General features: G+C 35.4%; 2 protein-coding genes across 2 annotated transcripts; both read right to left on the bottom strand.

Moving 5' to 3' along the window:
* On the bottom strand, positions 12,829–14,116 carry LOC110265146. The gene is made up of 3 exons (XM_021107975.1): positions 13,161–14,116; positions 13,055–13,106; positions 12,829–12,905 (listed from the first exon to the last, which is right to left on the bottom strand). Exons 1-3 carry the CDS (start codon positions 13,722–13,724, stop codon positions 12,829–12,831), a joined length of 693 nt encoding a protein of 230 aa, XP_020963634.1. The 5' UTR covers positions 13,725–14,116.
* Positions 14,459–16,080, bottom strand: LOC107607863 (serine/threonine-protein phosphatase 7 long form homolog). Its single transcript, XM_016309762.1, has 2 exons — positions 16,003–16,080; positions 14,459–15,007 (listed from the first exon to the last, which is right to left on the bottom strand). The coding sequence occupies exons 1-2, from the start codon at positions 16,078–16,080 to the stop codon at positions 14,459–14,461; spliced, it is 627 nt and encodes a 208-aa protein (XP_016165248.1).

The raw sequence follows: 17,804 nt of genomic DNA, 5'->3' as shown, positions 1-17,804 counted from the left end.
TATAAATATATAATACATTTTACATAAATAGAATAACAATAATTTAAAATAGAGTAATATCCCAAATTAATTCCTCGAAAAATAAAAAATATCTAAATTGATCCCCCAACGTTAAATGTCATTCGTAGTTGCAGTCCTCATCCGTCAGAAGCTAACGTCCACTGTTGAGGTGTATCATTAAGTCCTCCACGTGGCCGTTAAGTGCCATGTGGATGGAAGAGAACAATTCAGTCCCTATACACACAAAGAGAACGATGTCGTTTTAGATGGCACGGAATGCTGCGTTTTGAATGGGAGGGAATGATGTCTCATTGTTACCTCTTTCTCCTTCACAACGCTTCACACAAAAAGACTTGAGACCCAATCCCTCTTCTTCTTTCTACAGAGAATTGACCTAACCTTCTCTAGCATCATCTCCCACCTCATATCCTACATCACCCTAACACACTCTCTGACCCATTTATTCTTCGTCGTTACTCTTTCATCCGTCAACGTAACGTCCGTTTGCTGCACTGTTACCGCCAAAGCATTGGAGCAAAACAGTGGGAAGGCTCAATTGTTGATCAAGTCTTAATCGCATTGACCAAACTAACCCCGTGAAACCAAGAATGTAGTGCTTACTACAAATATTGAAGGTGTTTATTATATTATATGGTTAATCAACTTTTGAGTAGGTATTATTATGTTTTCATTGATAATAGCATAGTATCTTCATAGCATATTGTGTTCGTATTATATCATTGTATGGTTCTTATGTTTCATTGCATTGTATCTTCGTAGCCTGTGATCAAACTTGATTATGTATGATGCTTATTTAGAATAGTTAAATAGAGTATTTTATAAAATTGGAAATTAGTCTTGTTTTTATTTTCTGGGTTTGTTGTGTAATTTATCAAATTAATATTTTCTACCATATATTGTAGATGGAGGATATGGTGGTTCCTGTGTTCCACCATGGAAGCAATATTGTAAGGGATAATAAAAGTGTTATCCTATACATTGATGGAAAGGTTCAGAGGTTCCCTAAGATGGATATTGACCTCATTTGCTTCTTTGATCTTCAAACTCTATTCAAAGGACTAGGATATAGTGATTATGAGACAATGTATTAGTTTGATCCTGCTGCTTCAGACGTTGAGTCTGGATTACACCCAATTAATGGAGATAAGGAGATAAATAAGTTGCGAGAGAATAAACAGAAGAACAGAAAAATTGATGAGTTTCACTTGTACTTTGATCACCCAATAATAGACACTCTATTGGATGATTCAGAATTTGAGCTTATGTTTTACGAAGTGTTGGAGATAGTTCTAGTGGACCCAACAATGTTGGTGGAGCAAAAATTGATATGACCAATAAGGGTGGTGTGCCAAAATCTGCAGCAACTTGGATTGATTAGCTCAATTCTGGAGGACCAAATACTGTTGGGCCCACACCTGTTGATGCAAGGCCCAAACGTACAACAACAAATACTGACCAGCCCAATTCTAGAGGTCAAAAATCTACTAGCCCATTTTTGGTAACACACATCATGAGGGAGCGAATGAAGATCAAGAGGAGGTAGAAGAGAACCCTATGTTTGATTGTGAGTCAGAAACATTGTTGACACCAGAGATCTCAGAGGATGAGCAAGACAGATATGAATGGCCACAATTTAATGAAGGTGCCAAGTTTGGTCATGTTTGGTTTCAATTAGGAATGGAGTTTACAACCCTCGAGTCCTTCAAGAATACATTGAAGGATCATGTGATTTATGAAAGAAGGAGGATTAGATACATTAAGAATGATCAGAGAAGGGTGAGGTGTGATTGCGAACATGGGGTGGAAAGGGTAAAGAAACCTAGGAAAAGAAAATCCAAAAAAGAGACCACTTCGAAAGAGGCTAACAAGAAAAATACTGATCAAGCTAATAATGAAGAGGAAGAATGAGAGGATAATAGTGATGGTAATGAGGAAGACGATGCTGTTGGTGATAATAACATTCATGAAGAAGTTTTTGTGAATATTAGTGATGGTGAGTTGAATGTCAATGAGAGTAACTAAGAAGTTGTTGTGACTAGTGAAGATAATGCTAACAAAGGTCCGAAGTGTGCACCTTGTCCCTGGCGCATTTATTGTGTTTGGAACTCTCAGTTGAGAAGCTACCAAATAAAGACCTATGTCCCTAATCACACATGCGGAAGAAAATTCGGGAGTAATATGACAGATCAGAAGTGGGTTGCTAATAAGCTAGAAAAGAGGCTACAAACCCAACCTCACATGACACTCAGTGAGGCATACGATCATATAAAAATAGATTACAATGTGGTAGTGAATAGAATGATGATCTATAGAGCTCTTAAAGAGGCAAGAGACCGTGTTGTTGGAAACGAAAGAGCCCAATACAGTAAGGTTAGGGACTACTTACATGAATTGTTGAGGAGCAATCTAGGAAGTAGAGCATTATTGGCTGTGACTCCAATACTGCAGTCTCCCCCGTTGTTCGACAAGCTACACATATGCCTTGATACATGTAAAAAGGGCTTTAAGGCTGGTTGTAGAAAGTTGATCGATCTTGATGGTTGTTTCTTGAAAGGATATTTTGGAGCCCAACTATTTTCAGCCGTGGGTCAAGATGCTAACAATCACTTCTAGGTGATTGCGTATGTTGTGGTCAATAGCAAGACAAAAGAAAATTGGAAATGGTTTCTCACATTGCTACAAGAAGATCTTGGGGATCAGTACATCTACGAGTGAAATTTCATATCGGATCAACAAAAGATTAAAAAAAAAAATCAATTTGTAAAGGATTTTGTTATTGAATCTTTTATTAGTATTGTTATTGAATCTGTTATTTGGTAATTGCAATTAGGGACTTCTGCCTGCATTAAAGGAAGTCATGCCACATGCTCATCACCACAATTGTGTTAGGCACATTTGAAAGAACTTTACCAATCGGTTCAAAGACAAGCAAATAAATAATATGATTTGAGAGTGTGCCAGGTGCACAACTGATGCTGAATTCAAAATAAGCATGGAGAAATTAAGAAGAGTCAATGAAGACACATAGTCTTATCTGTCGAGATTTGAACCCCAATACTGGACAAAGGCTCATTTCAGCCATGGTTCAAAGGCAGATAATCTGACAAATAATATGTGCGAGGTTTGGAACTCAGGGATAGTCAACTATAGGACCACCTCACATAGTGAATCCACCAATTCAGTCAAGCACCCCACCAACAATTCAACCACATCAAACCCTTCAAGGCATCTCGCCAGAAACGTTGTCTGCTGCAAGTAAGGGAACTGCTTCAAGGATGTTCCAGTTCATACCCAATCTTGGATTCAAGGCTCCAAGGAAGAAATGATGATGCATATATCAAGACCTACTCTTAAGTGTTATCTTGTGAATTTTAAACTGTAATCATGTGGTCTGAAATAACTTTTAAATAGTATTTTGGTTGAATTAGGATAAACTTGATCCTTTGTTTTGGTTCATGCATGAGTATTTTGGTTGAATCAGGGTAAACTTGATCCTTTGTTTTGGTTCATGCAGATGCTAGTGCATGCATGTATCTAGAACACATTTTGATGGAATTAGCATGGCCAAGAATAAGCTTCTTGAGACAATTACAGTTATTAACACAAGGTTTTACATGTGTTACTTAGATACCTTAATCTATGATGGTTGCTATTTGGTTTTTCATGTCTTACTTAGATCTTAATTCATGGTAATTCACTCATCATTGATTGTTGAAGTAGGATAAATTTATTATACAAATAGATTTACATTTACCATAAACAAACTATTACTTTTATCCATTCATTAGGAATTTAACAAAAAAATATACAAGGCAGTCAATACATATCCAAACCTAATCTACTAACATTTTCCAGAATACTTAATTAAACAAAGCCAACTTATCATCCATAAACCTGTCACAAATACAACCACATTATACATTTTGCTTTTCCAATCAATTTTTGACCCTGAATTATGAGGTTTTTCTAGTGCCCCTATCCTGTTTTCAAGCTCCAAAAATCTCTCTTCAACCCATCCATCATCACCACTTATGCCATGAGTAACCTTTTCTATACCAATTTTCTTGTAGTCAATGTAAAAAACTTATTCAAACCATACAAAGAAATTGCAGTGAATTTATTTTTCCTGCTCAACAAAAAATTCACCTTTTTACTCAGAACCAATTCACAAACAAATGCATCAACAATGATTTTTCAAACCACATTTTAATTAAAATCTAACCTTGTATTTTGGGCAACCAAAGAATAGTCTCTCCGGATTATCAGGAGTCCTTGACTTCGATATGATTGCATACAATCCACATCCACATTTTGGGTCGCTCTCCGTCGATGACCACTTGATGCCGAAGTGCTTTCCACACTGCGTGACATTATACCTGTGATGTATTTTGTAGAGGAATTGACTACTTAGAGTTTCAAATTCATGCAGGATTTAAAGAAGAAGATGAACGAAGACCTCTACACCTTCATAGACAAAACGCAGCGATGTAGTCTCCCCCCAAATGACATTGTTAGGGTTGCATCTACAGGGACTGAATTGTCCTCTTCCCTCCATGTGGCACTTAACAGCCACGTGGAGGACTTAACAATACACCTCAGCAGTGGATGTTAGCTTCTGACGGACGAAGACTGCAACGACTAACGTCATTTAATATTGGGGATCAATCTGGGTATTTTTAATTCTTGGGGACTAAAGTATCCGGTCTAAATTTTCTTAATGACTGATTTGGGGTATTACTCTTTAAAATAATAAAAATATTTATAGTTATATTATCAAACATTTTAATGACTTATGAAAGTACAATTGTTGACCTGTAGTATTCATACTATCTTCATTATGTATAAATTAATTATGAAAAGTCTACGCTAATTGGGCTTAATTGTAGTGAAGAGAAAATTTCTAGAGCGTGTCATATTTTGGAATGCAAAAAGGGAAGCTTTTAATTAGGTATTTAGGGATTTCTTTGAGAGCAAATCCAAATAGGGTTGCAACTTGGGACCGGTTATAAAGAAGGTGGAGGATAGATTTAAAGATTGGAAGGGGAGAATACTATCGAAGGCGGGTAAGCGTGTCCTTTTGAAGGCTATCCTTAATAACCTGCTTATGTATTATTTGAACTTGTTCAGAATGCCCAAAGCAGTGGTGGCAAAAATAGTTTCGTTGCAATGTAGATTCTTTTGGAGAAAACACGATGGTAGTAAGGGGATGGCAACTATTAAATGGAGTGTGATCCAAAAACCAAAGGAGCTTGGTGGTTTGGAGGTGGGTGATCTAGCACTAAAGAACATGTCACTCTTGTTGAAGTGGTGGTAGAGATTTGACAAGAAAGAATGCCCTTTATGAAAAAATATATTGTGCTTTTGTAATGGGTTGGATGACAACGTAAGCTTACATAATCAGGTAACAGGAAGATAGAGTATGTGAGCTGAAATAGGAAACATATGGCAGAGTGAGAGAGATCTAACGGGTATTTATCATGAAGGGCTATAGATAGTTGTTGGGGATGGGTCTAAGATAGAGTTTTAGTCTGATCTATGGCTGCGAGAAGGGAGGTTGAAGGATTATTTTCTGAGATTGTACAAGCAGTGTTTGAGAAGTAACTGCAGAATAAACGAATGTGGAGTGTGGGATGGCCTTGTTTGGAGGTGGAGCTTCTCGTGGAGAAGACCATAAGGGAGTGGGAGGAAGATGATCTTGACGTGCTAATGGGGTGGTTATCAAAGGTGGGGATTATGAATGATGAGGTTGATTCCTTGGTATGGAAACACAACAAACATGGTACGTTTTCGGTGAAATCTTTCTTGTATCTTGTTTATAAGAATAGAGATTTAGGTGCAGAATCCAAGTAGAGAATATTGATGAAAAGTGTGTGTTGTGCTGTGAACAACTAGAGAATGTTATGCACTTGTTCATTTCTTGTAGGGTTGCTTGGAAGTTATGGGGATTAGTGTTGAAACATTGGAATTTAAATTGGGTATGGCCAGTTTTTGCTAAAGATTTCTTTGACTTTTGGATGGAGTGTAGTGTTAAGAAGGAGGAAAAGGTGTCATGGATGATGGTGTTCTTTTCTGTGGTGTGGTGTTTCTGGAAAAATCGGAATGCAATCATTTTCAATGGAGAAAAGCTCATATTAAAGGATGTGAGTAATGAAGTTGTACTGCTGGTTAAGTGTTGGTTGAATGATACAGAGGCAAGATCTTTGGTGGGGGAAAGTTGGTATAGCATGAGGAACTTTTGCCGTTGATTCTTCTTTTTGGTTTTTAAATTTTTTTTTTTGTCTTTTTATGTTCTGTTTTTTAGTTTTTTTTCTTTTCTTTCTTTATGGCTCTTTGAGAGAGCTAGTTTGTTCTGTTTCCTTTGTGTCTCCCTATTTTAGAGGAGTGGTTAAACTTATAAAGAAAACATATAAGGTGTTACATCGACTCAAAATTTGTATACGATGCTTTTTCTTAAAATAGGCCAATAAGGTAAATTATTGAAATACGAGCTAGACTATTGGAGTGTTTTTTTTTTTCAAATCGTGAAAAATAATCTTTTCTTGAATATACTTGTATCTGAGAAGCTACAGAATTCTAGGGTCAACAATTCACAACTTGTAAAAAACAAACGTTTTCATATAATTGTAAATCATTTCAATTTGCTTTGTAAATCTCTCAATCAGTGACTATTCTAGAAATCTCCTTCGAGTAACTCTTTTAAAATTAGTTGCAATACAAGTATTTTTTGTCATCAGACTTTACTTAATTTAGTTGCATTATTAGAAGTTCTAGCTTAAAAATAATTATGGGTTGTTCTAAAATTATTTTTAATTGGAGTGTCTTTCATTGTAAATTATTTGTTGTTTGAAAATTATTTATTTTGGTTTGGGTATGTGAAATTAAGAAAGTGATTTGTGAGATGGATTGTCTACACATGTTCTTAATTCTAAGGTTCTAAAAATCAGACCGGTCATCGAACTATTTTAGCTATTGATTCACTGATTTATTAGTTCAACCGATTCAATCGTAGTTTAATTTGAATAACCTTTTTATATTAAAGTAATAAAGAAATATAAGTAAACATACTAAAACATAATTATATTCTAACATAAACTTTAAAATGTTATCCAAATTAAAAGTATTACATCACTCAAAGTGTTATAATCTCATCTAAATACAAACTAAATAAATACCCAAATGTCAAAGACAAAATATTAAAATTTATTATTAATCATCAAAATCAAAGACATTAGCCATAGTCAAGAACCTTCAACTACTTCGTTAGATCACACACTCCCAAATGGTGATTCATTCATTACTCTCAAATATCTCTTTTAACTTTGTTAGGAGCAATTCTTAAATTAAATAATCAAAGCACAATACAGATAATGCAAAAACTTAAGCTGCACAAAACATAAGAATGCAAAAATAGCATGAAAAATAGCAACACAACAAACAAATAGCACTATAAAAAAAATAGTAACAATCAAGAACAATAAGAACAAACATAGCCGTGAACAAACATCAACAATCAGAATCATCAAGAACAAACAACAACAATCAGCAACAAAAATAAACACAATACTAAACAATTAAATAAAAAATACATCTAAACAATAATAATAGTTCCATAATTATTATAAAACAAAATAATCTAAATTACCCATAATAGAGAAACCTAAGAAAATCATTACTCATAACAAGAACAATTCAATAGTGTTCATTACTCATCATCAGTAATAAAAATGAGTCTACAATTAAATCATTGATTATGAACGAACAAACAAAATAATATTGATTTAAGAAACCTAAGAAAATTCAAAACAAAGATAAGCAAAAAATTACTTACAAAAAAATGAATAAAACAGAGATCCAAGATTTCAGAGCTGTGACTAAGAGAGAAGAAGCAAGAACGCCGATGACGAGCATCAGACGGACGAAGGATGAGCAACAATGGAGGACGGGCGATGAAGGCCGAACTAGAGTTGCGATGAGACGCGAAAAAGCTTCTGAATGAGCAGAATGGTTGGAGGCTACGGAAGACTGGACGGTGAAGGACAACCAAACGATGGTGGGAAGCTGGCGACGCGGGCCGGAAGGACGGCCGCAGTGGCTCGACAGACGGACAGCGGCAGTGGCCTGAAGAGAGAGTGAGAAGTGAAGTGAGAGGCTCCGAGGCATAGTCGAGTGATTTTAGACTTTCAATGATTCAAAACGACGCTGTTTCCTTCAAACCAGCCAATTTTTGGTTCGGTCCAATTGGACAATTCCCGACCAGCTCAGCGGTTCGCCACCGATTTTTCTACCAGAAGTTTCACATGATTAATCGGACCGTTTTTGCTACCAGTTCACAGTTGGACTGGTTTGACCTTTTGGTTTGGCCAGATTTTCAGAATCATTCTTAATTCTTCATTATCTATCTTTAAATTCTCAATCTAGTGATACTGATCTTATTATTAAGATTTAGAAGCTTCTCCTAAAATAAAAATAATTCGTTTTGATTGGATGTCGAGAAAGACAATAAAGTTATACATTGACTAGAAAAATATGAAGTTAGAAGTATGTCTGATTATATTATCTAAAATAATTATATTTTTAGTTACTTAAATACTAGGATAGCCCCCCACTTTTGTTTTTCTTCTCTTTCGAAATCTCTTGTAAAAAAAAAGAGGAAGTCTAGAGAATCAATTAGGGTACTAGCCAACTCCCCCCTCGCGATTACAGATCACCATCGCAGAAGTCCTACGCTGTGAAAGACGCAGAAGAATTGCGTCATTTCTTCTGGGTCACTTGATGCTTGCCTGAGATGGAATTGCATGTTTCTTTGCAGCTTATTTTGATGTTTCTTTTGTGCTCATTTAGATGTTTCTTTTTTGTATTGCAAATATTTTTTTTCCAAATTGAAAATAAGGGTTGTGTGCTGTGAAAGATGAAGAGTTTCTTCTGGGTCGCTCGATGCTTGCCTAAGATGAAATCAGATATTTCTTTGTGGCTCATTTGGATGTTTCGTTTGTGTTTTAGTGGATGTTTCTTTTCTGCATTGACGGATGTTTCTTTTGTGGCTGCAAGATTAGTTCGTAGGTCTGGCGGCTAGCCGCGATTGATGTCGAGCATCCGGCTGCGCTGTGAAATGTGCCACATGGATAGTTGCGCGTCAACGGGAGAAAGAACCGAGGGATTGTGCGGTGGTTTTTTTAAAATTACCGTGAGTAAGAATGAAAGGTGAAAGTAGGGTTATTTTTGGGTAAAGTTGTGGGGTTTTTTATTTAATTAGACCTTTTGTTAGAGTTGATATTGTAGGGCTCATTTTTTTTGTTATGGAATATGTGAATGTGTTGTGTGTGGTTATGGATGTTAGAGGTGTTAGACCAATTTGTGGGATAGCTTTTGGTCAGATTTGGTGTGAAGAAGTCGGACCATCTGATTTCTTTGGAGGAAAAATTTTGAAAGCAAATCGGAGGGTTCGTTTCCATAGAGGAAAGATTTGAATTTTTGATGAAGCTAATTGGAGGGTCCGTGTTATATATGAATTAAATTTTTTTTATTTTCGGTGAATGAAATCGGAGGGTCCGATTTTATTATTATATGTTATTTTTTAATTAGCTTAAACAAATCGCTGGGTCCAAGTTATGTGTGAATATATATATATATATGAAGGTGTGTAACGCGTAAACAGTTTAGATCCAATCTTCTTTATCTTCTTCGACTTGGTCTTCTTCTTTCTTATGCTCCTGTGTCTCTCTTGTTGGCTTTGAAGGAAAAAATTTGATAGTGAAATTTCTGTTTTTGTTTAAGTGAGTGAGAAAAATGGATGATATAGTCCTTTTGAAAGTGTATTATTTTGGTCAGATTTTATTGCAAACATCTAAATGAGTAAAATTTATTTGTGAAGATCCGTTAGATGTTGTTATTCCCTTCACAATCTCATTTGAAGAGTTTAAAGGTATGATTTGTGAGAAGATAGATTCAGAGATGTCAAGAAAAATATCATGTATTTTATACAGATATCCCGTACCAGTATTTGGTGGATTCGTTCAATTTCAAACCAAATATATAACGGACAAAGCGAGTATGCAAGAGATGTTTTCAATGTATATTGAAAGCTGACCGAAATATTTTACGGGAAGATTACAATAGTGACAGTGAGGAAGAGTTCGAAAGTAATTACGAAGTTATTGGTCCAAACAGAAATAAAGATCAAGCTGACGGCACTGTGGCTCCGAATGTGACAGACGTGGAAAATGTACTCGCAAATGAAGTGCCGTTTGAGGAGCTATCTTTCATGCGAGTTTTGGATTTGGAAGCCATGCATGCTCCGGAGTTTCCGGAATATATGAGTGCAGGTACGCAATTGCGTATATTTATAAGGATTAGAATTTTGTAATAGTTGATATTGATCGATGGACCAAATAGTTAAGTGACTTGTGAAAATATACTCAATTAGCATTTGTAAAAGTGTTTATTTAGTCAAGTTTAAGATAATAATATTTTTAGTTAATTAGTATTTAGGAATCAGTATTTATTTAGTTATTTAGTTAATTAGTATTTATTAATTAGTATTTATGTTAGTATTTATGAAGTTATTTAGTTGATTAGTATTTATTTTTAGTTTTTTAGTTAATTTGTATTTATTAATCAATATTTATTAATGTGTTTATGTTTTTATTTTATTAAGATTGAGATAATAACCTAATGTAAAGTTTATTTATATCATTATTGATGTTGTGAGTACTGATTTACTTTTAATTTCGATCATTAAATAATCGTGTATTAAATACTTATGGTATGGCTGCCGTCATGGCAAAAATTTCTATTGTCGCAGATGGTGAATTCGCCGTGGGGATAGAATTTAGTTCTAGAGAAGCTGTTATTAAGGCGATGAAAGAATATACCCTCCGAAGAAGTGTAGACTACCGGGTGTATGAGTTGGAGTCGTTGACATTTTATGCCAAGTGTACACAGTACGGGTCAGGATTTGATTGGCTTATCAGAGTTAGCATGATCAGCAAAAAGTACTGTTGGGTTATAAGGAGGTATAACGGCAGCCACACTTGTACCAGAGCCACCATTTCTCAGGATCATTCGAAGCTGGAATCGAATACAATTGCAGAAGCCATAAAGCCGTTGGTTGACGCTGACCCCTCGTTAAAGGTAAAATAAGTTATTGCAGAAGTGTAATCGAAGTTCAACTACACTGTCAGTTATCGGAAAGCTTGGTTGGCTAAGCAAAAGTCAGTAGAAAAAATATTTGGAGGTTGGGAAGTATCGTACGAAGCGTTGCCCACATGGTTTGAGACCATGTGTCATAAGGAGCCATCAGCTGCCGTCTATTTTAAGACTATGCCTGCATATCAAGGCGATGACTTGGTAAGTGATATCCGGGTATTGCATCGAATCTTTTGGAGCTATTACCCCTGCATTAGAGCATTCAGACATTGTAAGCCAGTTGTCCAGGTGGATGGAACTCATTTGTACGGAAAGTATAAAGGTTGCCTGTTAGTGACCGTTTCACAGGATGGTAACAACAATATCATCCCAATTGCATTTGCTATTGTGGAGGGAGAGACTTCTGATGCGGGGCACTTTTTTCTTAGTAACCTTAGACAACATGTTGTAGCTCGGGATGGTGTGGGACTGATATCGGACTGACACGAATCCATAAATGCAGCTGTGGCACGCAGTAACGGAGCTTGGTCACCTCCTAGAGCTTTCCACATGTTTTGCATCAGGCATATAGAGTCAAACTTTCTGCGAAAATTCAAGGCACCGTACCTGCAAAAGCTTGTCGTCAATATAGGTAATATTAAGTAATTCAAAGTTCGTTATTAACAAAGTTGCCACCAACCTAGTGTTTGTCATCCTTATTTTTTCCTGTTTGGTATCTGATATTGTGCAGGATATTTGAGGACGGCTCGCGAGTATGAAGTGCGTTACCAGCGTTTACGAGAGTGGGGCAAGCCTACACTAACTAGTTAAACCGTATTTCCCGCGAACAGTATGCGTTGGCATTCGACGATGGTTACCGATGGGGTCACATGACGACAAATCTAGTGGAATGCATCAACTCAGTCTTAAAGGGTGCACGCAATCTCCCCATTACTGCACTTGTCAAAGCAACATTCTACAGACTTAATGAGTTGTTCACTCAGAAAAGAGCCGAGGCGGAGGCTCAAATTAATGCTGGCCATGTTTTTTCTGAGCTTGTGACCTCCAAATTGCATGCAAATCAACTTGCAGCAGGAAACATCCTGGTTAATTGCTTCGGTAGGTAGAATGAGGTCTTTAAAGTGCGTGAGATGCCAAGTGGACTGGAGTATGCCGTCGACCTCGGTCGTCAATGATGTGACTGTGGTGAGTTCCAGGTGGACCGGATTCCTTGAACGAGATGGACACGCGAATGTTACGTCGTCCTAGGCGATGTGGGTAATGTGGGGCTGAGGGACACAATCATAGTAGATGCCGTCAGGCAGGTGGTTTAGGTGCCGACAATAATGCGCAATAGATTTACATTTTATGATATTTGAAACATTGTAACTTATGTCAACGTACTCTATAAAATATCCGACTTTAGATTCTGTCCATACATTTTACAATATTCGAAATATTATAACTTGTCCAAATATTCCATCACATGCAAAGTACTTAGGAAAGTTAGTTGGTACTTAGGAAAGCTAACTCATACATAGAATAGTGAACTAATACTTGGGAAAGATAACTGATATATAGAGAAAACTAACTACACCACAACTACTTTCTCGTTACCCACTTTACATCTTTCACAAGATTCTTGCATTTCTTGGCAGCCTTTTTGAACACAGACAAAGTGTATCAACTTGCGGTACGACGCGGCGGATCAATCTTGATATTGTAGCCTTTGCCTGTCTCATCTGGAGTACATGCGTCACCTGTATATAATATAATTAGACTATTCTAATTAATCATACCATGCAAGTATATAATATAATCAATCCTAACCAATATACCATACACGTATATAATAACCTGAATTGACCAAACAAGTATATAATATAATCAAGTAAAGCAATAATAGGACCTGCATCATTACGGGATTCTTCATCCTCGTCCATGTCCTCATCTTCATCCACCTCCATGTCGTCATCCTCATCCTCCTTGTCGTCCTTATCATCTGGTTCATCCACTAGATACTCATCAGTCTCATGCTCAAATGTCTTAGTATTTTCTTCAATCAGAGTCATCGAAACACGGTGAGGGTTTTGACTATTAAGAATTTCTCGACCACCATCACTCCTACTAGAATCACCAAATACCAACCCTCCAGAAGCACCTGAGGAAGTGCGACATGGATGCCTCACGTCGAAGGAATGCCTACCCACCATGAAATCAGGCTGATGGCCATATTGTGCTTGGCCGGCATCTGAAGCCATGAACCCAAGCAACTGGCTAAAAGAAGCTCCGTCTCCTGAGTCAAAATGTGGCGTACTCCAATACTGCTGATGTATTAGGAACGATGGGGTAAACTGTGTTTGAGGTACATATTGGCTTGAGGACTGAGGTTGTTTTTGTGGAGGTGGATGTGGAGATGGAGGTGCCGGTGACTGTGGCTCATGCTCTTGATTGTCATCATCCATAACCTGATTACCCTCAACATCCTCTTGAACCACAAGATCCGACAAGTTCAAGTGATTGCCATATTTTAAACGGTCCCAGTACATGTAAATATCTAAGGGATGTTGTGGAGCCATAGGAAGCTCAGTAAGAACGTGATTATACCTGTTTGTCCACTACATCACCCAAAATGAATGGGTCGTGGTTGTGGCCCAGTTAAGATTCTTAGGACCAGTCAAGACTTCTCTGTGTGCCTTCTCTAGATTCCGTTCCTGATGAGGAACTCCCTGAACGAAACCGAACTGTCGTCTAAACCTGTCGGTTGCATGCCATTCAATACATTCAAAAGATACCAATGGCACCGTAGCACTCCAAACAACCGAGTGCAAGTAGATGTCTGTAGGAATTATGTCCGGATCAACGCGATCAACAAAATATGCAACCCACACAAACGGAAAATAATAAAGCAAACAAATAATTACAATCCAAATAACAATATCACTAAACCTGAAACAAATACTACTCTAATGAAAACACACTTGGCCTTCCTAAAGATCATCCAAGGCCTTCCTAAAATGAGCAAGCTTAAGATATCTATAGACTCGGTCTCCACGCTCCCAATTACGCCACCTAATATGACTTATCTCATTAACACAATTAGATTCTAAATATCAAGATATCGGGTAAATGTAAGGTAATGTTACCTGTTTGCAAGCGGAAAAATGCGGGGTTCCCTAGGAACCGGCGCTAGATATGGTAGGCGAATCCAAGTCCAACAGAGCAGAAGTGTTAGTGGACAATCGATTTTCTTACAGTCAAAACGTGATGCCCTGCATAACGCCCTGTACAGGTGTGCTAGGCATGCTGATCCTCAACTGTACTGTCCGATGCTAGCAAAATCACGGAGCAGAGGCAGAAACTTCCAGTGGACAGATGCCCCAGACTTGTCTCCAAACAATATCGTACCGACCAACAACATAATGTGGCACTTAACATACACCTGTATACTATTTTCATCAGTCAACTGTAACCGTTCTTTTAAATCCCGTAGCCACGTCAGTTTTATGCAGCTTCCTCTGCAGTCCGACTTTCTCGATGCAACCCCAAATTGGTGTAGACACTCCGCCTCTAAGGCTTCAAAACTACTTAAAGTCATCCCTGTGACTGGAAGACCGTCCGTCAGAAGACCCAGGATCATAGCCACGTCTTCCAGTGTCACGGCACATTCACCAACCGGAAGGTGAAAGGTATGTGTGTCCGGGTGCCACCTTTCCACTAGAGCATTTACCAGTGCTTTCTGACATTGGACTACTCCAATCTGGGCCACATGGTAAAAACCAGTAGATCGTAAATGCTCCTCCACCCTCTCATTGTACCGATCCGGAGGGATAGGGTGATCACATGTCAACATCCGTAAACTCTACAAAAATATAGCAAAATCACGATTCAAATTCCACAACTATTATAGATAATTTAAAAAAATCTAATTAAAACATATAATTTTACTAAATTCGATTTACTAACTAATAACATTTTCACTTCTAACTTTAATTAAAATTCCTAGAGCTTATATCTAACTTACTACAAATAATAATCACCAATACATACATTATATTTTACGGATCCTAATTACTAATCGAAATTATCAACATTATTCCAAAAAATTATACACTGAAATTATCCTAAAATTATAATTTTTAGAATTAATTATAACAGTTAACTAATTAATTATTATTTCTAAAATTATTACAAAAAAATTATAAACAAATCATTTTTAATACTAATCTATTATATTGGATAAACGTCTAAACAACAATTACTTATTTTTAAACACACATGTTTTAATACTGATCTGTTATATTGAAAAAAATTCTAAACAAAAATTAATTACATTTAAACACACTTATCTAACTATTATTTAAACATATATTTCTAAATTTTTAAAATTAATTATAACAGTTAACCACTTAACTATAATTTCTAATATTATTACAAAAAATTCTAAACAAGTATTTTTTTTTATTTCTAATCTATTATATTACAAAAAATGTCTAAACAAGAATTAACTACATTTAAACATATATATTTCTAACTATTATTTAAACATATATTCCTAAATCTCTAAACTTAATTATAACAGCTAACTACTTAATTATAACTTCTAATATTATTACAAAAATTCTAAAAAGATATTTTTTATTATTAATCTATTATATTGCAAAAAATTTTAAATAAGAATAAACTACATTTACACTTTATTTAAACATTTATTTCTAAATCTCTATCAATAAAAATATATATTAAGTCACATATATCTTCTTCAGTTCAACTTCTAACAATAATAAATATAACTAAATTTCTAAAAATAATAATTATAATTCTGAAATATAAAAAGAATTTAACAAATAAACTTACATAATCAGAATGATTGAGATATTTTACAATGTGAAGTTCAGGACGATCAACATTTCTAAATTTTGGTTTCTTTGACATTTTAATTTTTTTAAGTGAAGTAGATGAAGCAGACAGCGTTCAAGGAGGAAGAAGAAGAAGGGATTGATGCTAGGTGGGGATGAGGGGAAAAGTGACTCGGAGGGTGGGTATGCATGCAATGAAGGGGGTTTGTTGGGTTAAAGGGGCACCCACAAAAACAACACGTATGCGATACGTGGCTGGGGATCAAAAACTCGGACGGTCCATTTTGCACGAAGAACTCGTACCATCCGATTTGTCAGCTGCAACTCGCACGGTCTAATTACTCCCTTGTTGACACCACAGGCAGGTAAAGTTCTCCTACTCTCCATATCAGAATCCTATACTAACTGAAGCTCCATAACAAAATTAAAAAATGAATATTGTAGTTAATTAGTATCCTAATTAATTATCTAACAAAATTGGAAAAAAAAAATCATTTTAATTACTGATGCATTAGACGAATTTTAAATCCATATCGAAATTAATTTATGTGGTTATATCTATGTGCTAATATTTAATTATTTGTCTAAATCTAACATGAGGCCAGCAAGGATGGAGCAATTATCTAGATCGCTGTTGGCTGTCCAGCAAGCACCATGTCTTTCTTCATCATTAAATTTTGTTCCTTTTCAAAAGAAAGAAAAATAAAATAAAAGAAGAACATATGTTCATAAGTCATAACACCATATTGCTTATACACCTCATCCTGTTGCGTAACTTTTCCATTACAACTTAATTTATCTTTAGCCAAAAAAGTATTTTTATTTTTATATATTTTTAAATTATTTTTAATGAAATATCAAAGTTTTATTTTTATTTGAATTGTTTGACCCTTTTATATATTTTAAATGAGATAATACTCAATTTAGTTCCTGAACTTGCATGCGAATCTCAATTTAGTTCCTAAAATTTTAATTATTTTTATTTAATCTCTAAACTTTACGAACATGACTCATGTTAGTCTTTGAAATAATTTTCAATGAATAGACGACGTTAATGACTGTCGTAGACAAGCAGATACCACACTAGACTCCGTAAAATGGTGTTTTGATTTTGATACTCAAATAATCTAAAAACAACATCATAAATGATATTTATTAAAATTTTACCTAACAAAATAAGTGATATAACATCGTTTTTGGACTATTTGAATACATATCAACGCTCTATTAACATTTTTCATAAATGTTTGGTAACCAAAGAAAATCAGCCAAAAACAGTCACAACTTGCCTTATTTAGCATTCATTAATTGTTGCGACAATTAATGAATACTAAATAAAGTAAGTTCTGGCTGTTTTTTTTTAGCGTTGATATGTATTTTTTTCTCTTTATAATAAACAAAATTTAATGGTACAATGCTCACATATAAATTTAACGTAAGTGTATTCATGGGTCGGGTCGGGTCGGGTTTAAGTAGACCCGGATTCAACCTTAAAAAGACAACGAATCTACTTTGACTCGACTCGAAGTGACCCGAAAAAAACTAAATTAAATCAGGTCGACCCAATGAGCTAAATCAGAGCTTCAACAAAAAATGTTATTTTTTATATATATAAACTCAATTAATTATTATAATATAATATAAAAATATTAAATTAATTATAAAAAATATAATATGCCATAATAAAAACAAAACTTTATTAAATAAAATAATATTTATATTATATTGTAAAAAATTTAAATAAAAAATTTTCATTTTAAAATAATATTTTAAATGTTTAAACATATATGATTACAAAAT

This window comes from Arachis ipaensis, chromosome B07, assembly GCF_000816755.2.
Source record: "Arachis ipaensis cultivar K30076 chromosome B07, Araip1.1, whole genome shotgun sequence".
Classification (NCBI taxonomy): domain Eukaryota; kingdom Viridiplantae; phylum Streptophyta; class Magnoliopsida; order Fabales; family Fabaceae; genus Arachis; species Arachis ipaensis.
The sequence above is the reverse complement of the archived record's forward strand: the minus strand, read 5'-3'. Positions and strand labels throughout refer to the sequence as shown.

Bases quoted from the DNA above. Each gene is read 5' to 3' on its own strand.
- LOC107607863 (XM_016309762.1), bottom strand. From the start codon at position 16,080: ATGTCAAAGAAACCAAAATTTAGAAATGTTGATCGTCCTGAACTTCAC. The intron at 15,008-16,002 runs GTAAGTTTATTT...ATATTTTTGTAG, and splicing joins ATCTCAATCATTCTGATTAT to AGTTTACGGATGTTGACATG.
- LOC110265146 (XM_021107975.1), bottom strand. From the start codon at position 13,724: ATGGCTCCACAACATCCCTTAGATATTTACATGTACTGGGACCGTTTA. The intron at 13,107-13,160 runs GTGGATGAACCA...GACGACATGGAG, and splicing joins ATGAGACTGATGAGTATCTA to GTGGATGAAGATGAGGACAT. The intron at 12,906-13,054 runs GTCCTATTATTG...TATTATATACAG, and splicing joins AGAATCCCGTAATGATGCAG to GTGACGCATGTACTCCAGAT.